Genomic DNA, 26,704 nt, shown 5'->3' with positions numbered 1-26,704 from the left:
TTCTATAAAATAAGCACTTTTAGAGTTAAAAATCCAAACACAAAATAACTTATTTATAAGTTACTTTTAACAGAGTCATTTATTATTTAAGTTATTTTATTAAAAAGAGCTTAATTAAGTTGGTTACCCAAACCGGGCCAAAACCTTATTCATTAAATGTGTTGTTGAATTGAAATACAGGCAATTGACACGTTGTAATTTTAAAAAAAAAAATATTGAAATTGTAAAAGGTTTTATGATACTCCTTATTTTCAATAAAATACTTTTAAGACCCATGTTACAAAGTAAAATTGGACAAAACAGAACAGTAGAACAAAAAATCTTGCTCATTTATGAACTTGTTAATAGATATTGTAATCAAGTATATATGGAGCAAGTGAGGAAGTGGAAGAATCTCGTGTCTAGTTTCATGTAACCATGGCACATGCATCACCTGCCTCAAAGTTCTCTCCCATATGACGTGCAAATTTTGACGTTGATGTAACCCTACATGGAGCCACTTAGTTACATTTGAATGCCGACATTGATTCAGCCAATAATGAGAAACACATTATCCGGTGTCTTTTTTTGACATTCTAATATTATAGAGTTATGCTAAGTGTAGTCGTGTACACTAAAATTAGTTATTAGTATTAAATATATGTTAGAATATAAATACAGATTAAAAACAAATTAAACTATATATATATATATATATATATATATATATATATATATTAGTGGCTAATTGTAGTGTACAAATAGCATTTTATAAATTATAATATATATATATATAATTTGGTTTTGCTTATATTTTATTTTATTTTTAACTATGAGAGTATATATCCACTTTCCAACATAATAACTGATTTTCCTTATTTCGATAAATAAATTAAGATTTTAAAACTATTTTATATTCAAAATAATGTTCAAACTTCAAATTTTAATTAAAGAAAAAAACTAATCTCTTCTCTCAATCATTCCCAATTAGTTGAATGAAAATATATTTTGAATCAATGATAATATTTTGTTATTAAGTAATAGATAATAAAAAATTTTATCTTTTTGTCATATATATGAAATTTGTAAATTTAACTTTTTAAACAAAATAAGTAATTAAAAATTAATTTATCATATTTTAGTACCATAAAATAGATTTAAAACAATTAATTATGAAATATTGTGTTTGTTAAGTACCATTAAGTTGATAAGCATATCCTTTTTAATGAAAAAAAAAATTTAACGTGTTTAGTAAATTTTTAATAGTAAAAATAAATGCATTAGAAAAATACAAAAAAAATATTTTTTTGAGAAGTTACAAGTTATTATTTTTTAAAAAGATATTTTTCACATAATAAATAAATAAATAATATTTTTATATTATTATATTCAAATATAATTAATAAATAAAAAATTTTTTTTACATAAAATCAGATATTCAAACATAAAATTATTTTTATTTTTTTATAAAATTTTTTAAAAAAATATAAGTCAAAAAAAAATTTTAAAGTTTATCCAAACAAATTAAACCTGTTAACTAATTAAAAATTAATTCGGTATATTTTCTGGTTCAAATATCATTGACTCATCTTACATAAATATAATCTTTTGTAGGGACAAATTGTTCTTAACTCCCGCTGGCTATGTCCCCCCATACGTGTCTTATAAAAAAGGCCCTTATTAGAACTAATTACATCACACTTATTAGCCTTCTCTCAAACATTTTCCTTTTTCTTGAATTCCTTAGTTGACCACCGTGTAGCAAATTAAATTAAGCATGGACTCAGCTTCCACCAACCCACCTTTCCACAAGGCATTCAAAACCCTCATGGAAAAGACACAAAGAGAAAGGGAGGGTTTTGATGAGACTGAGTTGGTGGAAATTGAGGAATGCGAGCTTCCGGTGATTGATCTCAGCCCTTTATTTGAAGAGAGTGATGATGAGGTGGCGAGGGAAGAGTGCAAGAGTGAGATAGCTAGGGCTTCAAAAGAGTGGGGGTTTTTCCATGTTGTGAAACATGGGATTTCCAGTGAGGTTTTGAATGGATTGAGAATTGAACAAGAAAAGGTTTTTAAGCTACCCTTTGATGTGAAGAAGAACAACAACGACTTCAAGTTCTTCGCCGGTAGCTACCGATGGGGCAGCCCTACAGCAACCAACATTAAACAGTTTTCTTGGTCAGAAGCATTTCATATACCTTTGGCTGATATAATGGGTTCCACAACTTCTACTACTACTGGACCCAACAACACTCTTACGTAATTCTCATTCTTCTCCTTTTCATTTTTAATTGCTTCATATGCATATGCATGTCCCTACGTTCGTGTTTTTGTTTTTTGGCATAAAGAAAAGACAGAGAAGGATAAGTATTAGGTTAAAACTCAGGTGCAGTCGACTTCACGTGAAGTTGATACCTGAGAGCCGTTAAATGATTTGACTGATTTGACTAAATTTTTATCTAAGGGCTCTCAGGTATCAACTTCGCGTGGTATCAACTTCACGTGAAGTCGACTTCACCTGAGTTTTTACCAAAGTATTATTCGAAATTTCTAGCATGATTATTAATGTTCTTTATTAACTAAAAGTATTATATTCTTTTGAAAATACTATTTTTACACTAAAATTAATCATAAAAATAGCCATTATATATTTTGTGTATAAATTTTAGTGTTATTTAACTCATTTTTAATGTATATTTTATATTAATGATTAATTTTAATTTTTTAATAATTAATTTTAATATATACTTAATATAGTTATATTTTTTAATTAAATAATTTTAACTCTATTTAATTTATCATCGATATTAGATATAAAATATATATTAAAATATATAATAAATATTAAAAATAAATTAAATTACATATATATTTATACACAAATATATAGAGGTTTATTTTAATGTAATAATATTTTAGTTAATTTATTATATTTTATATTATATTTAAATTTACAATTTGAAATTTAATATGATTTATTTTTATTTTTTTTTAAAGTGTTATACTATTTAATTATTTTTAAAAACGTATTAGTATTTGGTAAGAATGTAATATCGGCTCAATTTTTTGAATACAGACAAAATTTTAATAGAATACTCAATTATTAGATTTTATGATATTTTTTAAAATTTTAGGAATGAACAATATGTCTCGGCATATTGACAATACGCCATGTATATATTTTATCATCAAATTTAATAATTGAGTGTTACATCAAAATTTTTCCAATATATAAAAAAACAAACATGTAATATCTTGTTTTTGTTTTGTTTTTGGTTTTTTTTTTTTTTAAATCAACCTCAACTTAGAGTTATGTTTGAATTAGTGATGGATAAGAAAAGTAAAATAGAGTAAAATTCTATTGAAATGGAACCTAAACTAAATGAGTAGAGTCAATCAAACAAAGGAAAAATTCTATCCCAAACTCTGCAAATTTTAAATAACCACCAGTTTCAACATTGAATGAGATTTGAGTTTTGACATTGTTGAGAACGCCAGACATAACTTTATGATGACACCTTTTGGTTCCACTTGCTTTCTTTCTCTCACGTTTCTTCCTTTTTATTAGGCAATGCTGAGTCTTGTAGACTTATCAACAGTGCTGGTGAGCTAATTCATGGTTTAGTTTATTGCCTTGGTAAAGGACTTTGGCACTGATGTTCATTGGTCTTACCATAATACCATGGTTATACAAAGTGACAACTAATCCTTCATCCATTTCATCTGGGCTAAAATCCCACCTTCCATGAATTATATATTATTACTTGTTTCCACGCATATATAGAGATATAAATTCTCACTTCATTAGGGTAAATAAACTTAAATGCATGTGAGAGTTAACATTAAAGTACGTTCATGTTAAAACATGCATGTGATCTATTTTAGTTAATGAAAATCCTAGTTCAGTTGTCTTTATGTGATGTTTATAATTAAAAATTATTAGATAATTTTATATATTTAGCCAAATTTTCATCTAAAAGCTTTTAAATATAAATTTCAAATGAAACAAACAATGCATGCGAGTCTTTGCCATTTTAATTATGTTGATCATGAGTTGTGCTGGTTAGTTTTGTTATTATCATCATTATACTTAGGTTGACTGTTATTTCCGCTCAATTCTTATAATGAGATTAACTGGTTTCAATAGTGAATCATATCTACGAATTTGTGTTTTTTGATTATTCAATAATCCATTTCTTATCATAAATCATATAAACAAAGAATTTTAATATTACTATTTCATTGTTGATATATTATTCCATCATTGTTTTTTTTTTTTTTGGTAATGTAGACTTAGAAATAGATTTATAATCCCTATTTATTACTTATCTAGTTATCTTCACTTCTTTTTTACTGGATGAAAGACCTCTAAATTTTAAAGTTTTGTGAGTAGAATTTGCTGTGCTCCTCTGAAAGTTTGGGGAAAAAAGGAAACCGCAGGTAGAAAACGTAAAAGACATTCATATCTGAAAATTTCTGCAATTATAACAACTGCATATATCAAGTATAAAAAGATCATTAAAAAGATCATTAATGTCTGAGCCCGGGTTCGAACCGGGGACCTCTAGTGTGTGAGACTAGCGTGATAACCAACTACACCACCCAGACAAGTTGTTGCAAGAATTCGAAAAATATTTATATATTAACAATAATGAAAGAAAATTTCCTAACAAAAACTAATGTAGGTGTACGAATGAATGCTTGCAGATACAGAATCGAACAATTTGCTTGGGATGCTTATAATCTGGCACAAACTTTAGCTGATATCCTTGCTGAAAAAATTGGTGAAGAGAAGTCAAAATTCTTTCGGGAGAATTGCTTGCCCACCACTTGTTATCTTCGGATGAATCGATATCCTCCATTTCCCATGGCTTCACCTTCTCAGGTTCATGGACTTATACCACATACTGATAGTTCTTTCCTTACCATCTTATTGCTTCAAGATCAAGTCAGAGGCTTACAATTGATCAAAGATGGTAAATGGATTGCAGTCAAACCAAACCCTCATGCTCTCACAATCAACATTGGTGACTTATTTCAGGTTATTATTAATTACTTAAGACTTTATTTGCTTACTGCTATGTTACTTAATTAGCATTAATGAATGTGCTGTTACTAGGCTTGGAGCAACGGTGTATACAAGAGTGTTGAGCATCGAGTTGTGACGAACCCAGAATTTGAAAGGTTCTCAACTGCATATTTCTTTTGCCCCTTTAATGAGACTGTCATAGAGAATTGCAGCAAGCAGCCTTCAGTTTACAGGAGATTTAGCTACCAAGAATATAGACAGCAAGTTCGTGATGATGTTCAGAAGTTTGGCACCAAATTAGGGTTACCCAATTTTCTCCTTCATAATACTTGGTGTAGAACTAGTGGGTGGAAAGAAAATTAAAAATATATAATTTTAATTTCCACTACAAGTTACATAAATATATGCCAATGATTTATAACTCAAATGGCATAGTCTCCCCATACTCAATTAAGAGATTGCGAGTTCGAGTCTCCAAAAAAAAATGAAAATTATTATCCTATATGTGTTATATATAACAAAATAAATGAATAAAAGCCAAGTTCAATATTCACTACATTAAGTAGCTATGTCAGTTTGGCAATTATGTACAAACATCCACGGCGTTGCTCCAATAAGAGCATGCAATCAAACCGAACCCAAAGCGCCTGCTCGTACCAGACCCAGGGTTAGCCCTCAGCTAAACCGCTGGTCCAGGGCCCGCTCCATACGTTCTGGTCGAAAGTTGGACCGCCCGGTTCCCCGAACCCAGACTCTGGAATCCACTCCTGCTACATCGCCACCACCTCCGTCGCATCCGTTTTCTCCCCCTCTCGACTCAGACTACGCCGACACTCTCGATGGCGGCGCAGAAAGCACGGCCTCTAAGACCATCTACATCGTATCCGACGGCACCGGCTGGACCGCCGAGCACTGCGTTAACGCCGCTTTGGGGCAGTTCTATTACTGCTTGGTCGACCATGGCTGCCCCGTCAACACCCACTTGTTTTCTGGGGTAATTAGGTTTTATAATAATCAATTTATAAAATTCAAGTTTTGGTTTTAGTTGATTGATATATTAATTTTGGATACACAATGAATTAAGAGTTTGTGATTTGGAAACGTGTGATTGAGAAGTTAGAATTGATGATTATTTTGTTATGATTCGTTGGCGATTCATAATTTTCAGATTGATGATGCTGAGAAGTTGTTAGAGATAGTAAAGCAAGCAGCAAAGGAGGGTGCTTTGCTTGTGTACACTTTGGCTGACCCATCCATGGCTTCATCTGCTAATCAAGCTTGCAACTTGTGGGGTGTGCCTTCCACTGATGTCTTGGGTCCCATCACTGACGCCATTTCTTCTCATTTGGGTGTCTCTCCTTCCGGCCTCCCTCGCGGCGCCTCCGGTAGGAGCTTCCCACTCTCCGACGACTACTTTCGCAGGATTGAAGCTGTAGAATTCACCATCAAGCAGGATGATGGGGCTTCCCCGGGGAATTTGGACAAGGCTGACATTGTCCTCACCGGAGTTTCGCGAACCGGGAAGACGCCCTTGTCCATTTATCTGGCTCAGAAGGGGTACAAGGTGGCTAATGTGCCAATAGTGATGGGTGTTCAAATTCCAAGGACTCTATTTCAGGTGGATCAGAAGAAGGTTTTTGGCTTGACTATAAATCCAGTTGTCTTGCAGAGTATTAGAAAAGCAAGGGCTAAAACTATGGGGCTCACTCCAGAATCAAGGACTAATTACTTTGATATGGATTATGTTAGAGGGGAGCTTGAATTTGCAGGAAAGCTCTTTGCTCAGAATCCTTCTTGGCCAGTTATTGGTAACAAAGTTCAACTCTGTTTCAAAATACACACTGTGGTTCCAATTACTTAACAGGATGCTAATCCAGAATATCAATTACAGATGTGACTGAAAAAGCAATCGAAGAAACTGCGGCTGTTGTACTGAGGCTTTTCCATGACAGGAAGCATAAGTGTACAATGCCTAGGATCTCAAAACGCTATTAGAGATCACAATTTTCTAAAGCACCAGAATTGTATCCTGCTATCTCAGTTTCATAATATCAGTGACTGAAATTTTGGTACATTCATAATATCCAGGTACAGTTTGAGTTATGAATATACTAAATTTTCAAAGTAATTGAGAAACTGTTACGTGTTACAATCCAGAGTCTGGTGATTAGGTACAATCATTTAGAACTACTTGTGAGTGTAGATGTTAGCTAAGAGGTATGTTTCTTTACATGTCATATCAATCTACGTTATGTGGTGGCATGTAACTATCAATTTTCAAAGCTTATATGTTATTTAAGAAAGAATGCTTCTTGATCTACCACGATGAATGTTGAACAGTCTTAGTAGGCCCTGCTAAAGAGAAAAAGGTGTTTTGATACGGTGAACCTAACTGTCAATTGCAAAGCTGCAATCATCAATATATTTGGTGAATTACTCTTTCGTGAAAAATCTCATTGAGTGCAGTTCGGTAAGTAGAAATTGTTTTCATTTCCTTCAAGGGAAAGGAAGTTATGTTTCCTCCAAATTGTTGAATTACTCTATCATTGTTTGGTATCCAAACTAATGAAACATCAGCATGCTTTCAGTTGAACAATTTGTCCATTGAAACCTTCCTATATGTTCTGCTAGTTAGCTCTAATGATCTTTTCACTCAGAGTTATACTCAATGCTTAAATTATTGTATGTAACTGACTTATTTTCTTGTTATATATCTGGAATTTCATATGAATGCTAGTGTGATTGCAAAAACATGTTGAAAATATAAGCATATTTATGTAAAGGTGTTGCTATACCTAACATACCTATAGCCTCACATCACAGTTTTGCTGTAACTTTCTAAGTCTTTGCTTTGGTTAAACTTTGGGGTTGGTGTGACTCACATGGCTGTTTAACTTCTGAGAGCTGCAAACATCAATTGTTATGATGAAGTTGTTTGTTAAGGAAAAAGGATATCTAACAATAACATTCACATGCTTATTGTTTTTCCTGACCAAAATAGCCATATTAACCTAAATCATTTAAGTTTATTTTATTCCAGAAGACCAAAGTGCTTCCAAATACAGCAACACTCTTTTATCCCTGGAATTGGAAAACCCGGGCTGTAAAGGTTCCCTTTTCTTTCTGAAAAGAAAAGTTCACATGAAAATGGGATGAGCTTATAAAGTTTATTCTTCCTATTAGGATTTCATTCATCTGCATGTAAGAGCAAAAACTTAACAGAAAATGTACAAAAGGACTCAAGGAATAGAAAGAGCAAAAAGAAACACTTTCTGATCCTTCTTCAACTACACACTGAAAACATTATAGAGCAATCTCTTCCATGTGATCTTTATCTGTTGTCTTCCATTCGTATAAAAGAAATGAATATTCATTCCTTCCCCCTTTGAATTAATGCACTATGCATTGCAATTGCTTCTTGTAATTCCCGGAGAGGTAAGGTAACTGACTCTGATGTCAAATTGTTGGAAATATAGAGTAATCTTTACAACTTGAGAAACTTTGGTTTTCACTGTCTGTGTTGATTTTCCTGTTTCCTAGTATTTGCTGCATTTCTGGGACTCTAACTTGTATTTACGCCAGAGTCGACTGCCCCATTGTCGAGTTCGCTTTCTTCTAAGTCTCAACAGCAAAAAGATTGAGTTACTGCTGCAAATCAGCCCCATATTCATCTGGGTTTTGCTTGCTGATAGCAAGAGTGAAGAATATCAGCAACAATGTTCCCATGCTTGATCTGTTACAGTACACAAACATAAGCACATAACATTGGTGAAGTTGTATGATAATTGAGCTATATAGTTTCTTACAAGGTGGCAAAGATAAGAAGAACCCTTTTAGGGTCAAGGAGCCATGAAGAATGTCTTCTGAAACTGTTTCTCCGAGTTGCCAACTTGCTTTCACTGGTGGGTGTGCTGCACATATTACTGGCAGTGATTGTAATCTGATGATGGCTCTGAGGAGGGTTTGTGTTTGTGGATTGATGTGTGGACCCCACTGCCGTTGACTTTTCAAGTGTGTTACACCCTGCCATAGCAGCTGCATATCCAAATATGAATACTATGAATGAACCAAGTTCATGATAATGACATTATTGACAAGTATCTCTGGCTTCTAGCCCCAAGTATGGGGTGCCAACTACTTATTAATATATCTCTTGCAACCTCTTTTTTCCTATGCACTTGTGATCAAACAGTTAATTCAATTTTCCATAATGTAAATGGGTTGACTTGGCTAAATTTGACATGTTCATGTAGTAGGTTTCCTTGTTTCCACCCTAACTAATCCTCAACAACCAAAAGCCCAAGCCAAACTAACATTAAATTTCAACAGCTCCTGTATAGTTTTCAAGTTGCATGATCTCAGTTGTTGAGTATGAATTATGATAATGAGAATTATAATAATAATGATAATAATATATAATATATATATATGTAAGAGAGATCACTGTCCAGCAATGTGAGGTGTAACAACAAATCAGAGGATACCCAACTTGGCCTGACCTTAGTACAGGTTGGTGATCAAATATTTTATTATAATCCCATTTGCAATCTGCTCCCATTGTCCACATAATACAATTATACATATCAAAGCAACAAATTTCATAAGGGTCAAAACAATAGGAACAATAGGCCTGCTGATAATAATAATAATTATTATTATATTAAACTTTCTCCTAAACTCCAAAGACCCGGAAAAGGAAAGAAAAATTAGTCCTAACTTTCATGTGGCGATTCATTTGGTGATTTGGTCTAAGGTTCAACAGAAGAAACAAAAACAAATTTGGATGTATACATGATCATGCTGTACTCAAATTATTGAATAGGTTAAGTTTATCTTTAAACATATAAAATACTCCAAGAAAATCAAACTCCTCAAGAAACAAAAGAGACTCTATAATTATAATTATTATTATTATTTATTTAATTTTTAATTGAATTGAAGTTTGAAAGGGCAATGGTACCTTTTGGTGAGGATGTAGTTGGAACAGTGTCTCTTTCATGAAGTGAGACATTTCCATTCACCTTCCTGTCTCCACCACGCTGAGAACCTTTCCTGGAAAGGCTCCTCTGCAACTATGTTGTTTAAGAAATAAATAAAATCAAATCAAATTTAAAAAAGATAAATGGATTATACCATGTTTATTTACTAAGAAAAATAGAAAGAAGAAATCCCAAGTATATAATCAAACAAGGCAACTATATTGGTTACGTAAGAGATACACAAAGTTAAAATGGTTAAACTTAATTTAATTGATTGCTCTCTTATTTCAACGCTTTCATTAATTTAAAAATTGTAGCCAAAGCAGGAAGAAGTGGGAAGTAGTAATAATAATGGTTTGAAAATGACATTCGATTCCAATGGCCGCAAAGGTTCAATGGAAGTTCATGATAAAAATTAAGAAAAAAATAAAATAAAAAATAAAAAAGTCTTTGTTTTACCCTCTCATTTTCAATTAACAATAATTCCACCGTTCATGAAATGTTTGACATTCGTATTTATTTAATGTCTCATAATATTTTATAACTAAAATTACAATTTATTTTAGAAAAAAAAAACATAACAGAGCAGTGACACAAAAATATATGTGAAAATTAGATTAAAAAGAAAAAAAAAAACTTACTGTGATTCTGGGATTAATATTGGAGGAATCTTTGTTGATGGGGGAAGAGAAGGAATCCATATCAATGACAAAGCTATCAACTTTCTCAGCTGTGTATTGATATGCGTTTATGTGATCAGAAACAGAGATTCTCTGTGCTCCACTCTCCATCTTCTTCTCTTCTGATTCCAAAGCTGATGAAAAAGAAGAAGAAGAACTCGAATCCTGCAAGAAAAGAACCAAACCCCATCAACCATCAAGAAATTAAACAAGACCAACAAGAATTCAATGAAACAGTTATACAAAGAGACAGGAATAATAATTCTCACCAACTTTGGAATATCTTCCATTTCTAATTTCACTTTCTTGTTGTAAGTAGTTGTGAATATTTCAGCTATGTGTATTGAATGGGATTATTATAACTATGAACATACAGCACCTGCTTAATGAACATGAACCTCAACATAAGTCACAATACCCAGAATTTTCTTTGATTGGATAAAAATTAAAAAATAAATAAATGAATGAATAAAAAAAACAGAACTTACAGATATAGGGGATGCTGAAATTCTCTTGAAAAAGGGTCTGATCTTAGGAACTAGTTACGGTAGTTGATGATATATGGAAGAGAAGAAGTGACTTATAACTACTAAGTTATTTGTCTGAATATAGAAAAGGCTAAGTGGCTAGTTTTGATTGGAAGAAAAAAATAATGGGGCGGAGAAAGAGTGCAAGAGGAAGAAACAGAGACAAATAGTTTTCAGCTTAAGATTTAGAAGGAGAGCGAGAAACGCATCATCATCATTATCATTATCGTTAACATTATCGTCATCACCATCATCAAGTGGGGCTTTGCTCTTTCTTTAAACAAACATAAATACAACATCACACTATTTAAATTTAATAATAAGAAGGGTTTAATTTTAATGCACTAATATTATTTTACACTATTAATAAAAATAATAGTTATTTTTGGGGAGTGAATCTTTTTTGGTGAAGAAAAAATTGGATGGTGTCAATTGTGATCTCTCACCCTTTATTGTTTTCTCTCTCATATTTATTTTTGGTCCCACTTATAAAGTTAACGGTGAGAGATCACACTTCATTTCCTCAAGTGTTAAGAAAACTGGAGAGGATCCATTTCCTTATTTTTGATGATATAATATTACGCAATTAAATATATGTGTAAAATTATTTTATACTAATAGTACATTAAAATCAAGTGTCAGGAATTCGAACCCCGCCTTGTGTATGCAGCAACTCGTTGGCCAGCGACAGATCCTTAAATGGAGCTCAAATCCGCAACGGATTAGTCCTTAACCTGTCGGATTGGGGGATATCGTTTGGGTAAACCTAAAAATAATAATAAAAGATAGTACAAAACGTGTTATACAATTATATAATTACATCTGCTTTTTTATAATTATTTACGTAATTAATATAAAAAATAATTATTTTTAGCTTTAATTACTCTGCTGGTCCCTATAGTTTCGCAAAATTTTCAATTAGATCCCTATAATTTTTTTTCTTTTAATTGAGTCCTTGCACCAAAATTTTTTTTAATTGGGTCCCTGCACTTTTTTTTCCCTTTTATTTAGGTCCCTGTACTAATTCTTTTTTTTAGTTGGATCCCTATAAAATTAAGTCAATTACTACTAAGAGGGACTTAATTGAAAAAAAATTTTGGTGCAGGGACCAAATTAAAAAGAAAAAAGTATAAGGATCTAATTAAAAATTTCACAAAATTATAAGAACTAACAGAATAATTAAACCTTATTTTTACTGGCATAATCTTACATAATTGAATATGCGTGTAAAATTATTTTACACTAATAAAATATATCAAAATCAAAATTAAATTCTAATAATAATGCCATAATTTAATTTCGGAATCCCCTTCTTTTTCTGCCTTTATACCATTTTTGCATCTCTTTTTGTTTTTTTATAATATATTTTTTTGCAAGACCATATCAAATGCACTTTACTTATGTGTAGCAGATAAGTACAAATTTGCAATCATGGATGGCCAATCGACAAATTGATATACTTAAGTGTACATGACTATTAATTAACATGTATATTCCATTATTCCCCCGTGGTAAATCTTTTTATCTATAAACAATGCATTTGAATCTTCTTTTGGTACATAATAGAAATAGAAAAGAATATCTCTTGATGAGCATACACTTCAATTTATACTTTATAATTATAAATGACTATTGATTTTTTTTAATATAAAATCTTTTATGCTAATAAATAATTACATTTTATCTTTTATCTTGATTTTTTCTTTTTACCAAAGATAGTGTATGAGGTGAGAAATGAAAATCAAACACATACACCACCCTACACTTAAATGAAATATAAAATATTTAACAATTAAAACATGGATTCAATTAATCGCACAGTTGAACCAAAATTTTATATTTGTAAAAAAATAATAAACTTCTTTTTAAGCTAGATTTATGATTTCTTAATTAAATTTACTTAGTGTACTTTAATAAAAATATGATATTAATGAGATTTCTACAGTAAAACTATTATTACAAAAAATTCAGATAAATTATAGTAAAGTTAAAATAGTTATTAGAACTCTACAATTCAATTTCCATGCGACTAAGATCTTAAACTTTGCTACTCGTATGTAATATGCGTATAGTCTCTAGGTGGTAGGTTTAATTTAGCAGAAATGATTTTATACTATTTTTTATATATTCTTTTTATAGTATAATAGATAACTTTTACTTTTTTTTTTATTTCTTATTATTTATCAAATATTTTTAATACTAAAAATAAAAAATATAATATACACAAAAACAATTCATATAACATTCTTCTTATTTTAATTTATTTCAGAAAAAATATTCCTAGGACTTTATAAAAAAAATTATCTTTTAATTTATTTCACTACATATATTCCTATGACTATATACACGGAACCTACATTTGATTTGAGGCAACACCGCAATATAATAGTGATATCTTCGATAAATGTAGCAGCTAAAAGTATGTGTGGTTTGAAGTGGGGACACATTTCATGAGTACCAGAAACATAAATTAATAATAATTAATGTGATGATAAACAAAAATAATGCGATTGGGAACACTACGAATTACGTGTTAGGACTAATACAGTTCTATGAGGTAGGACGATGAATAGGGTAGGGTAGAGTTTTGATCTAATTTTAATTTTATTCGCGAGTTGAGATTTTTATATAAACTCAATCATACTCTATCTGCGACTTGAGAATATTCTAATCCTAATCCTATCCGTTTTTAATCCACGGGTATCCGATCTTACCTGCGGGTTACAAAAAATATATAACATTATTATATAATTTGATGATAATTTAAAATAGAACTAATTTTTATATAAAAAAAATTAAATTATTAATTAATAATTTTTTTTAGTGGTTAAGGATCTTTTGCATTTAGTAAAAGGTCTTTGATTCAACATCCACTTAAAACATATTTTTATATAAGTATATAATATAAGTGCGGATTAGTCGGGTAGGGTTGAAGCTCAACATGCATCCTACCCGACCCGCACGAGAACTTTATTCGTATCTTACCCTATCTGCTGCAGATCGGGTTGACAACCCTACTCGAATGGGTGGGATCGGGTTGGATACCTGTAGATAGAGTACATATTGCCACCACTACTCTAAAAAAATGTTGTGAATTTGTAATCACATCTGGCAAGGTTGCCTAACTAGCATTATTTGAACGACATGACAGCTGAAAAAAACAATCCATTTCGATTCGGAGCATGTTTAATCAGCATATGTAGCAGCTATGAAACATGCATCAATCGGTCACTAATCTCTCTACACAATTCTAATTCGAAATTCAAATAGAAGATAAAGGAGCACTCTTTTTTTTTAAAAAAAAAAATATTTAGTTTTGTTACGTTGTTAGTAAATTTGGGTGGTTGAAATAGGTAACAAGTTTGGTATCCACATTCTAAGATGTAGCATGATGATTAATGAATACGACAAGCAAATATCCTGAGGAGTGGATGTAGAATTTTTTTCCCAAGAAGATTAACTTTTTAGAGTCCAAAAGTTCTAGCATCCTTCTTGTGATTGGAACTCATCAATATAATCATAGCTTCTGGGTTTTCAACTTTCGAAATCAATAATCAATTGATAACATTCTTGGGTAAGTATTGTCATATTAATAAATAAAGAAACTTATTGTACGAAGAAGTTCAGAGAACTCATCACTGAAAGTAAATAGTTTAGTGAAAGAAGCTAAGTTTGTATTGTAGTAGAAACTTGTCTTATTTATGGGTTGATATGATATTTACTCATTTACGCCTAAAAAATATCTTTTACAAATGAGTTATGCTTCGTATACACTAAAATTAGTCATTAAAGTCAGCCACCAATATAAAATATATGTTAAAATATAAATATATGTTAAAATATAAATACATATTAAAAATAAATTAAATTACACATATATTTATATATAAATATATTAATGACTGATTTTGATGTACAAATGGTATTTTAGTTTACGAATATCTATCGCTTATGAGGAGATATATATCATGTTTTCTATATATCTTTTTGTACATTTTCTTTATGGTATATATTTTTTCTTTTTTACTTCTTATCTATCACTATTAATCCTCAAAGTAAAATGTATGTGTACAAATTAGAAAAAAAAGGAGGAATGTTAGGGCTAATAATTTTTGTGATTTGTAGTCATTAAGTAGTTATTAATGATATTTTTAATTGTGTAAGATTTCATCCAATAATGTGAGATTATTCTTTTTTTTTGTTGGTTACATGCTGGTCAGAATTTAATAAAATTAGTGTTCCTAGACTTTTCTAAAAAAGAATATATGCATAAAAAATAGTGCACATAACATTTTTTTTATATATTCAAAGATTGAAAAACGAGTATATATATTGTCCATAAGTAAGATAAAGTAGGGTTTAAATTTTATTCTAATTTTATTTCTAGATAGGTTTAAATCCCTCCACCTAAATTTTATGTATTTGTACCTTAAATTTATCGAATTGACCTGTAAAAACAAATTTATTTTCAATCAAACACAATATTTATTAGTAATTTTACATATATGTCATAATATTAAATATTATTTATATATTATTAATTTGTTAACACTAAATATTTGTAAAAAAAAAGGGAAATTTAAATTTAAATTTCCACTTATTTATCACATGTATATACTTATATATTAAAAGTGTGAGTTCGACACATAAAATTAAGTTGACATTTGAATTTTTGACCAAATTCGATGGGGATTAAGTTGATAATCCGCTCTAATTGAATTGGAGCAAATTGAATTATTCGCAGATGCGATAGAATTACCATCCCTAATAAGAGTGCTACACTAGAGTTATTTATTATTAAATATATATCATAGAAAAATTTTTAAATGTACCAAACAACATTAATATTCTAATTATTTTACTCGTTAATTTCAATTAATATATATTATATATATTTTTTATAATTTAGATCAATGGTTAAAATAACTAAAATATCGATATTTTTAATATACTTAAAACTCTTCCAGTATTATATATGTATTATATATGTGTTGATAATTATAATTGACGGTGAGAGGCCTCAAAGTTGGTAGATTGGTCCCGGCTATGGAGCCACGTATATATTATACGTACTTCCACATTCATAACTTGTCCCTTAATCAAGAACTCGTTTGATTCATTCTGCAACTTGTAATAATAATGATCGTTTAGACAATAAGACAAATTACACATTCCAATAGGAAACTTATTTTCCGGACACGTGAGTGAATTTGATGTGACACTTCCATTTTTTCCGTTTATTCAATATACTCTCTAATCCCTATCTAAACAGAAGCCACTTAATTACTAAAGAAAATCACTTGTGACCATGGTGATGAAACTTAGTTTCATATCACAATTAAAATTTTAATATTGTTATATCTAGCTTGCTGGTAGAAAGTGGGGGTTCGGAATCTGATATATATACACACACGCCTTGTTTGTCATCATTTCTCTACCTATTAGCCTGTGAGGCATAGACATAAAGAATATAATACGATATAGAATATATAGACACACAAATTTTAAATTTTTATAAGATATAAAAATATGATATTTATATATATAAAATAAAATATTTTTTTAAAAAATTATAATAATATTTTAAATATTATTAATATTAAAATATAAATTAAATTTTTAATTATTTTAAATATTTTTAATTATATAAAATATTTTAAATATTTATTATTTTAATAAATAATAATATATTATTTTTAAATTTATTTTTAAAATATATGTTAATATTAAATTTAAAAATATTGATGTATAATTATATTTAGGTGTATTTAAATATATTTGAAAAAAATATTTTATTTTTTATTAAGATACGATGAAAGATAAAAAATACACATATCAAATAAATTGATAAAAATATCGTATTCAAGTGTTCGAATGTAAACACGAAAATCAATAAAATGTTTGTGCTTCGGAACTAATCGCCAATAGTTGACTTATAGGAGTAAGAAGAAGGGGATTCATCAAATTCTCTTTGGATGAGAAAATTTATTATTAGGCCTTTAATAATAATAATAATAATAATAATAATAATAATATTTAATTATTCTGTTAATTTTTATATAATTTTATTAAATTTTTAATTAGATTTTTATATTTTTTAATTAATTTTTTATATTACTTTTAATTTTATAATTTAGTCATTTTTAGTGTAAAAAATATTAAAATTAATCAAATATTTATTCATAAATTAAAGATATTCATAATTAAAAATTTAATTAGATTGTTGACCGCATGTATATTTGGAGAAATATTTGGTTAATTTTAACATTTTTGACATGAAAAGAACCTAATTATAAAATTAAAAGCAGTGTAGGGACACAATTAAAAAGAAAAAAAGTATAGAAACTTAATTAAAAATTTGATAAAACTATAAAAATCAACAAATTAACTAAACCTAATAATAATTTGTTAAAGATATAATTATTTACGTCACTTGTTTTTCTCAGCTTAAGTTTTTAAAAGAAGTAGTATCATGACATAATATTAGAACTTTATATCTAAAAAGTCTAGAGTTCAATTCTTGGTGAATCTCAAAAGAAAAGAAAATAACATAAGACATAAAAAAACGTCAGTACAAAAATATAGGGGTGGCAACGGGGTGGGTAGAGGCGGGTTTTTGCTCTACCCGACCCCGCTCCGCCGTACAACAACCCGCATAGAACCCGCCCCGCTTATACCTGTGGATAGTAAAATGTTGAACCCTAACCCGCTCCATCCCGATCTGCCCCTATAATTATTAAAATCCAATAAATAAAATTAAATTTCAAAATTTATATAACTATCATCACATACATAATATAAATTAAAGTAAAAATTTAAATATGATATAATATTATTAATCATTTACTAATTATTTTATATATATTATACATATAGCGGAGCGGGATGTGTGGTACCCGCGGGTTTGGATGGTATTGTCATTCCTACAAAAATATATTAAACAAATTTAAAAATGTTAGAAATATAACTATTTATATTTTTTATTAATTTAAATTAAAAAAAAAGGTAATATCAGGATAAAACTCCAAAGAAGTGAATTTGCTAATCACAAAACCCCTTTGATGCGAACTGGAACTTTTTATTCTCCCACCGTCGCCTTGTGTCTGCTTCATCCTCTATTGTATTATTTGGTTATTCTAGATAATTAAAAAAAGAAAAAAACACACACCCACACCAGAAATTATTTTTAACATAAAAATAGAGATGGTGTTTTGGTTGAATATTGATATTTGAAGTGTATTATAGTATTGTAGAATTCATTTAATACGCCCTCACGTGTTGCACCACGCCCCCACGTGTTGGCTAAAATGCTGCCACGTGTCCAACACGCCCCTCACGTGTTGACTTTTCACCTACAAAATCCACCCATCTGTAATTACACCAAATAATCCCATTTCCCAAAAGAACGCCAATATTTCTTTCATATAAAAAAAAATCAGCCCACATATATATATATGATCGAGCATCACTGATTTTTAACATTATTCAAATAAAACCTTTTTGAAAGTTCGTTGTCTGCCAGAATTATTTTATTATACTATTAATGGTATTTTACACAAATATACTTATGCATGAAAATTGTGAACTGCACATTCATAATCCACTAGCTCTAGTGCTTGTTTTATCCTCAATTTCCTCCATACATACATACATATATAATTTTATGTGCCTTAACCTTTCCATGTGAGCTCCACATACAACAGTGCCACTTCTTCATTGATCGTTAATTATTAATTCATGAACACTACTGATCTACTAATATATAAGGTCGGCTATAAGGTCAGACATATAGTAACAAAAAGGAACCACATCAAGAGGCTGGACAATAAGTTGGGTGCGGTAATGATACCAAATTCCCATCTAATTTATTAACTAGTAATATATGATATGTACCACCTTTATATAAAGAAGATAATTATACACGTGTAATTATTTTTATATAAAAATAATAGTTAAAGATCATTATATAATAATTTAATCAAACCTATTAAACTAGCTAGTTAATAATTTTCACTTATTATATTTATAAAAAGATAACTTCATCGAGTAAATTTTTAAAGTGATCCTTGAGATTGATGATGTGCACTAAAATCGTTTTTGAAATTCTAATTACATCAATTACGTCTCTGAAATTGAAAAAATTATACCATATTAGTCCCTGACCTGTTTTTCATTAACGACGTATTGACGTGGCTTGATGATGTGTCAGTCAACGACACGTGGCATACTATGTAGATGATTATACTACGGGTCACAATGTTATTTGTCCACGTGTCATCCACTATATTATCATTACATATGCACTAAATTGATCTCTTACTTTACATCAAATGACTCATTTTAGTCCCTAAAATTGAATATCATGCACCAAATTAATCCATTTATCAGTTTGTTCTCATTTTTTTTTGTAAATCTAAAACTCTCAATATTTTTTAATACACTAATTTTAATTTTATTTTTTATTATACAATTTTTTATAATGAATTTTTTAATTAATAATTTTAACTTGTATCTTTAGAGCACATGTTAGGTAAATCCAAAATTTTATTATTATCTCTTATATTTATTTGTATCTGTTTTAATACTATTCAAGCCATGGTTACAATAAGTGCTTATATTAATTAATAGTGTAATATATAAAAAGGCCGCCTAGCTAAGTTATAGATAAAATGAATTATTATAATCGATAGTATAAATATATCTTATTAATTTAGTGAGAAGTCAATTATATGGAAATCGAACATTCTAAAAATCGATGGGAATAATGAATTTATATTAGTTAACAAGTGTCTTATCAAGTATTCTTAAAATATTTATTAAAGTGTTTAGTATTAAAAAGTTTGTATTAAGAAATATTATTATACTTTTAACTTACACTCTTTACTAAATTAATATCAATATCTCACATAATTCTTTTAATAAAATATTGTAAAAAAAATTGTATAATTAAAACTAAAATTTTTAAAATATTTTATAAAACCACTTGTATTTAAGTAACTTGTAAAAAGATAAAATTAAAATTAGTGTATTTAAAGATATTAAAAAATTTGAATTTATACAAAAAAAAAAAAGAAAAAAAACTGATGAAGGGACTAATTTGGTGCACGACATTCAATTTCAATGACTAAAATGAATCATTTGATACAAAGTAAGGAATCAATTTGGTACATATGTAATGATGACGTAGTAGATGACATGTGGATAAATAAAATTGTGACACGTGGCATAACCTAACACGTGGCAAAATAGTATTGTGACACGTGACATAACCATCCACGTCAGCATGCCACGTGTCACAGGCCGACACGTCATTGAACTGTTACACGTGGCCAAATTATGAGGTGACACGTGTCACCAAAGGTCCACATCAACACGTCGTTAACAAAAAATGGGTCAGGGACTAATATGATGTAATTTTTTCAATTTCAAAAACATAATTGGTACAATTGAAATCTCATGAACGATTTTAGTGTACACATCAATTTTATGGACCACTTTAGGAATTTACAACTTCATCCTGTAAATAGTCTCTTGTATATATCTCTTTTATAAATTTCGTACTTTTAGTTTTAAAAATAATTAAAAAATTAAAAAAAACTAATCTTTTATACCATAAAAAAGTTTATACAGGAGAGAAAAAATATTACAAATATTATTTATCTTTATTAATAATATGACCTATATATATATATATATCCTACCAACAAATATCTAATGTTGAGACTAAATGGAAAGCACTATACTAGAAAGTGACTAATTACTGTTTGCTTTTACAATTTTCATAATAAAATTTGTGTGGTATAATACATAGTATCTGCAAATAGAATGTAATCTCATGCTTCCCTATCAAAAACACGTTTCTTATCTTGATTGAGTTTATATCTTAGATTTGCTGAACCTTAGAGATGTCGATATCCCATAAGCAATGGTCTATATTGCACCACATTGAAAAATAATTGGTAGATTTTAACGTTACTTGCCATAATTATATGCGAGGAAAACCAAGAAAAAAAAAAAAAGAGCAAGGAAGTAATATTATTAGTTCTCTTATTATTGTGAGGAAGTTGAAAGCAAAAGGACTGGAATTATTTCATACACTTGAGGACTTCTTGTCTTGTCTTTCAATTAGTGAGAAATCAAAGTTTGAATTTTTGAACCCTTTTTTCCCTACTAGCTAGTGTGTACACACACACTCATTATTTATTATCTTTAAAATTTAAAATATTGGTGTAATATTATTTAATATTAATAATAATCTTTTCATTCTTAAAGATTAATTGAGTACAATTATTTTTGATTCCATAGTTTTGGTCGACCATAAAGCATGCATGCAACAGGTTTTTTCCCAGTTTAATTACCAATAATAATTATAAAAAAACACGTGTGCACCATATCTGGTGAATAAAAGTATTGTATGCATGCATGGTAAAAATTAATTATAATTTGATATAAGACAAGTGCCACTTTTTTATTTAATGATTAATTTTTAGTCGTTTATGGCCACCATTTTTAAAGTTATTAGGCAGTGTTTGGTGGAGAGATAGAGATTGAAAGACTGAGAGATTGAAACTAAGAGATTGACACTGTAATAAATTTTAATATTCTGTTTAGTATAAAATAGGAGACAAAAATTAAAACAAGAATAAAACTCTAATTTAATATGTACAAAGGATAAAATTGAAATTAATTATTTGAAATGAGAGTATTTTAGGTATAAAATATTATTAAAATTTTAATTTCTGTATCTAAAAATTTCAGTCTCCTGTGTCCTCATTTTTTAGAGGTACTCAAATATTGAAATTTTAGAGATAGAAATAGAAATTTTAGTACCAATCCTTGAGCCAACAAACATAATACTGAATTTTAAGCTTCTAATCTCTATCCGAGTACCTCAAAACAAATACTACCTTAAAGACGTACGACATGTATGTAAGGTAGATATTTATGCAAGTAATTAATTAATTTATTAAATTATTAATTAAGCTGGCTAAGCTATGGAGCTTATATTAGCTTATGCTCCGATCCTATTTGTACTTTCATTTTGTTATTTGGATGATATATTTTTCTCTAAATCTGCATTATTATTAGCTGTAATATCAGTAAATAAAAGGCGCCAAGCTAGAGAATAACATGCATGCAAGGGTATATCCAGTGTTAAGAATATAATTAGGAGTAATTAGAATCAATTTAAAATCAATTAGTATTACTTATATTTATATAGTATATTTTGTGTATTTATTATAAAATTTTGTGTTTTTATTAATTTAATTTTTCTAACATTTATATATATTCTTGTACATTGTATTTTTGACGAAAACTTAAATAATAAGCTATTCAGATTTATCTGTTTCTAAAACAGAGAGATGGACACCATTCTTCATAGAAGTTTGAGCCAAACCACTCATTGCTTATCCTTACTAGCAGCGCAACCTATATGGAATGAATTCAAACGACATATACGACATGGAGTTTCTATTATGTGACAAAATTGCATGACATTGTGAAAGAAAAAAATGTAGCATGTGGTCGCACTTTATGCATGTTGACAACCCTGTAATACGGGGTTGAAAAGAATGTCTTTGTATTGTAATACCATTATGCACATACCAACAATCAAGTACAAGTTAAAATATCTGTCGTTTTCTTATGCCAACAAAAATGCTATATATGTCACAGAAGAATTAGAACACGAAAACATAGGATTTTTACTATGTTATTTTGTTGTTTTGCATTTTTGCGGTGTCATAGATTGTGGTAAAATTGTGAAAAAATAAGAAAAGAAGAGAGAAAGAATATTATACTTTGTATTTTTTAATTGATTAAATTGAATTGTATTGAATTATGAAGGTAAAACTAAATATATATAGAGCATTAGTTTAAGAAAGATAAAAACAAATAAAGAAAAGATAAGAACAACTAAAGATAAGATAAGATAATAAAGACTAAAATTATAATTGAATTTATGTATTCTGTTAGACTGAATTTATAGGTTACGAGACTTTTTTATTATTGTCATGGACTAAGGTGGAAGAGTAGTTAATAGATTGCTTCCGCCGGCTACTTGTGATGAGGATCAATAATAAGCCCTTCATTTTAATCACCGACACATCCTATAATTTATTCCTGGCATAATAGGAGGCATTAACGTTTGTTCAATATTTTTGTAAATTTCCTATTTAATATAATATTTATATTTACATTTTAGCTATCATCTCACGTCATAAAAGATTAGTTCATCATGCGAGTAAATACTATTTCCTATTGCAAAACTGTTATTGCCTTCAGTGATGACTTCCAAGTGAGGCAACGATGATACATGTATAGAACAAGTTTAAACTGGATAAGAGGCATATAATTAAAAAATCCATTCATCTTTGTAACTCGATTTCGTATATATACTTTATACAACATTATACGAAAACATTTGTACCTTATTCCCGTTGTGCATAAAAATGTCCGTGACTTCTTTGTTATTCACTTCTAATTTTCTATATATATATAATGCATGATCATCAAGCTAGATGCAAAAATACAGATAGATAAAGCTGCTGCTGAATGATACCTTCTTAACATTATAGTATCTATATCTCTTTGTTGTTGAAAGTTTAACAGTGCCTCTAAAGTTATTAATACACCAAATTCCGAAGCTTCTATATTTCTAAAGGATAAAAACTTTTACGGTTTGAACCCTAATCAGAATCTTATAAAACTAACTAATCAAATTTTACTGCATGCTAATAATTATTATACATTTTTTTTCCGCTGATGTAATTAATTAGCATGCAAACGTGATGCAAAAGCAATGGAACAATGCAAAGATGCAAGACTCAAAGCTTAGATATTCTTTTCTTCCTCCATTCACCACTCTCAAAGATTCTCTTTTTCTCTTCTCTTCTCTTCTCTTCCAAGTGCACTACAAAACCAAACTCAAACGCATTATTCATCACACACTCATCAAAGTTGAAACACAGAACACGCTTGCGCCAAAATGCGCGGCAACGACCACATACCCATCCGCCACGTCCCGGGCCAGAACCCGAACCAGAAGCCCATAAGGCGTCACCACACGGCCCGCTACTACGTGCAGCGGGTCCAGGACAGCCTCACCACCCGGGTCTCCAAGATCATCTGCGGCACCTTCCTCAGCCTCCTCTTTATTTTGGGCCTAATCACTTTCATCCTCTGGATCAGCCTCCGCCCTCACAGGCCCAGATTCCACATCCACGAGTTCTCTATTCCGGGCCTGGCCCAATCATCTGGCTTCCAAAATGCCGAAGTCAATTTCAATGCGACGGCCCGAAACGCCAACCAGAACATCGGTATTTACTACGAGTCAATGGACGGGGCGGTTTACTACCGGGATCAGAAAATCGGGTCGACGCCGTTACTTGATCCGTTTTATCAGCAGCCCAAACATACGACAATAGTGAACGCCGTTCTCAGTGGGGCTACGTTGACCGTTAACAGTCAACGATGGACGGAGTTTCAGAACGATAGGGTTCACGGTAGCGTGGTGTTCCGCTTGGAATTAACGTCTGTGATTCGGTTCAAGATATCGTCGTGGCAGAGCAAGCGCCACAGGATGCACGCTAATTGTGATGCGGGTGTGGGACCCGATGGGTCCATCTTACCCCTTTACAAAGACAAGAGATGCCCCGTTTACTTCTCTTGAAGATGCGAGAATAATATCACTAATTTCAGTAATTTGTATTAACTTCACCTTAGTTTTTTTTTTTAATTATCTATTTCTGACTATTGTTATGTAGTCTTCCGAATTTTCTTACATTTGTGATCTGTGTTGTGATTTATCAAATATTTAAGGTGGTGAAATTTAAATTATTTTTCTAAAATTTTCTTACATGTTATGAATGTATAATGGATATAATTCAATTTTATATAAAATTAATATTTAAAAATTGTTAAATAATTTTTAACTATGCAACTGAATATTTACTTTTTCCTGGCTATTGAATAATTTTAAGTGGTTGCTGTCACTTGTCAAAGAAATTACATATTTAACATTATTTTTCTGCAGGATTAAATTATTAACACATGTTTTAAAAAATTTCTTTGACTAGAATGGAAGAAGATTAAAATTATTAACACATGGTTATGGAACGAATGAATTAATCCAAAAAGAACGAAATTTAAACTTTATGTGACAAATGTCAAACCTTTTCCCCTCCTCTTCATTCATATCAGTACATGTATGTAGAACTTTCTTCAAAAGGTTAGTCAACTTGCTATATACATGTATGAAAGCAATTCAATAATACGAATCAATTCTACTAAAACAGGTTTAGTGCTATTAGATTTATAGCAGAAAAAATATCCATTTTATGGAGATTTGTGTAACTCGATGTTATGCAAAGATAGTTCCTTGGCATTTTCAACCTCCCACTAATTAAATATGACTCTAGCTGCATTCTTTCTACATTCTTTTATAATTTCAGTCCTGAACCACGAGCCAGCTAAATTATGTTAAAAAAATATGGCATGTTACTTATTTAGTAAGTAATAACTGACCATGAAGTGAAGTAGCATAAAATAGAATATGTTTAATTGTTCTTTTTGTTTTAGAATTATATTAGGTGTACATTAAAATTAGTCACCAGTATAAAATATATATTAAAATATAGATATATATTAAAAATAAATTAAATTATATATATATTTATACACATATATATTAAATTTTAGTAACTAATTTTAGTGTACAAATAATTTTTTTATTTGTTTTATTACTAAATGAAATGATAAGTTTTTAAAGAAATATAGACGTTTTACTATTTAATAATTTTTTGGAGAATTCTTTAGTGTTTATGATTTTTTGCTTAAAAATAGAAATAATTTTTTTTTTGAATTCTATTAGTAAATTTAAAAGGCATACAAAAAAACTTACCTATTTAATTTTTTTAGTCTTTTTCACATCATATTTAAAGTTATTATTTACTCTAAATATAATATAATTAACAAGTGACGACTTAATGAATACTCAAATAGATTCTTTCAAATATATAAGACTACTTTTGTTAACAATAGACATAAAATAATAGACACTGACACAAAAATATAAAGACATATAAACATAAAGATATACAAATTTTATATCATATTTAATAATAAGGTGCAAAATACATCTGTATAACTTAAAAATCAAATTTACTCTCAATCAAAATTATTTCACCATTGATTTCTACTACCACCACTACTCCCACCAATGATTTCTGCCACTACCACTACCTTCATTACTAATTTTTCATCCTCAACCACTCAAATTATTAAAATTAACAACTCTAATTCCAACCTTAGTTAAATAATTCAAATAAAAAGTTTCTTCTAATTCTTAAAAAAAAATAAAAATAAAAGTTGTAGTCGTAGATGCAAGGGCAGACAACAGGACAGCAGGCAGACATGCGTAACCGTGTCTTTCAAAAATTAATATCCTAATAACCAAACAATATACATGTGTAACCGTATGTGTAACCGTATCTATGTTTTCCATGGACA

The 26,704-nt window shown here is 29.5% G+C and overlaps 4 protein-coding genes and 1 non-coding gene across 5 annotated transcripts; 3 read left to right on the top strand and 2 right to left on the bottom strand.

Annotated features, from left to right (window-relative positions):
• The first annotated feature begins 1,639 nt into the window (after positions 1 to 1,639).
• Positions 1,640 to 5,561, top strand: LOC112775372 (gibberellin 2-beta-dioxygenase 8). The gene is made up of 3 exons (XM_025818950.3): positions 1,640 to 2,238; positions 4,687 to 5,020; positions 5,099 to 5,561. The coding sequence occupies exons 1-3, from the start codon at positions 1,757 to 1,759 to the stop codon at positions 5,369 to 5,371; spliced, it is 1,089 nt and encodes a 362-aa protein (XP_025674735.1). The 5' UTR covers positions 1,640 to 1,756; the 3' UTR covers positions 5,372 to 5,561.
• TRNAV-CAC (transfer RNA valine (anticodon CAC)) lies at positions 4,514 to 4,587 on the bottom strand. The gene has a single exon. It is a non-coding gene; the product is annotated as a tRNA-Val (tRNA).
• On the top strand, positions 5,099 to 9,243 carry LOC112775371 (probable pyruvate, phosphate dikinase regulatory protein, chloroplastic). Its single transcript, XM_025818949.3, has 3 exons — positions 5,099 to 6,002; positions 6,177 to 6,816; positions 6,900 to 9,243. Exons 1-3 carry the CDS (start codon positions 5,577 to 5,579, stop codon positions 7,001 to 7,003), a joined length of 1,170 nt encoding a protein of 389 aa, XP_025674734.1. The 5' UTR covers positions 5,099 to 5,576; the 3' UTR covers positions 7,004 to 9,243.
• On the bottom strand, positions 8,015 to 11,494 carry LOC112775373 (uncharacterized). Its single transcript, XM_025818951.3, has 6 exons — positions 11,156 to 11,494; positions 10,937 to 11,046; positions 10,629 to 10,832; positions 9,969 to 10,080; positions 8,815 to 9,043; positions 8,015 to 8,741 (listed from the first exon to the last, which is right to left on the bottom strand). The coding sequence occupies exons 2-6, from the start codon at positions 10,955 to 10,957 to the stop codon at positions 8,651 to 8,653; spliced, it is 657 nt and encodes a 218-aa protein (XP_025674736.1). The 5' UTR covers positions 10,958 to 11,046; positions 11,156 to 11,494; the 3' UTR covers positions 8,015 to 8,650.
• A 12,583-nt stretch (positions 11,495 to 24,077) lies between these two features.
• LOC112780032 (NDR1/HIN1-like protein 26) lies at positions 24,078 to 25,030 on the top strand. The gene has a single exon (XM_025824379.3). It carries the CDS (start codon positions 24,183 to 24,185, stop codon positions 24,864 to 24,866), a length of 684 nt encoding a protein of 227 aa, XP_025680164.1. The 5' UTR covers positions 24,078 to 24,182; the 3' UTR covers positions 24,867 to 25,030.
• Positions 25,031 to 26,704: the final 1,674 nt, after the last annotated feature.

The sequence above is a fragment of the Arachis hypogaea genome, chromosome 19, assembly GCF_003086295.3.
Source record: "Arachis hypogaea cultivar Tifrunner chromosome 19, arahy.Tifrunner.gnm2.J5K5, whole genome shotgun sequence".
Classification (NCBI taxonomy): Eukaryota; Viridiplantae; Streptophyta; class Magnoliopsida; order Fabales; family Fabaceae; genus Arachis; species Arachis hypogaea.
Note: the sequence above shows the minus strand (reverse complement) of the source record. Positions and strands in the feature narration are given on the sequence as shown.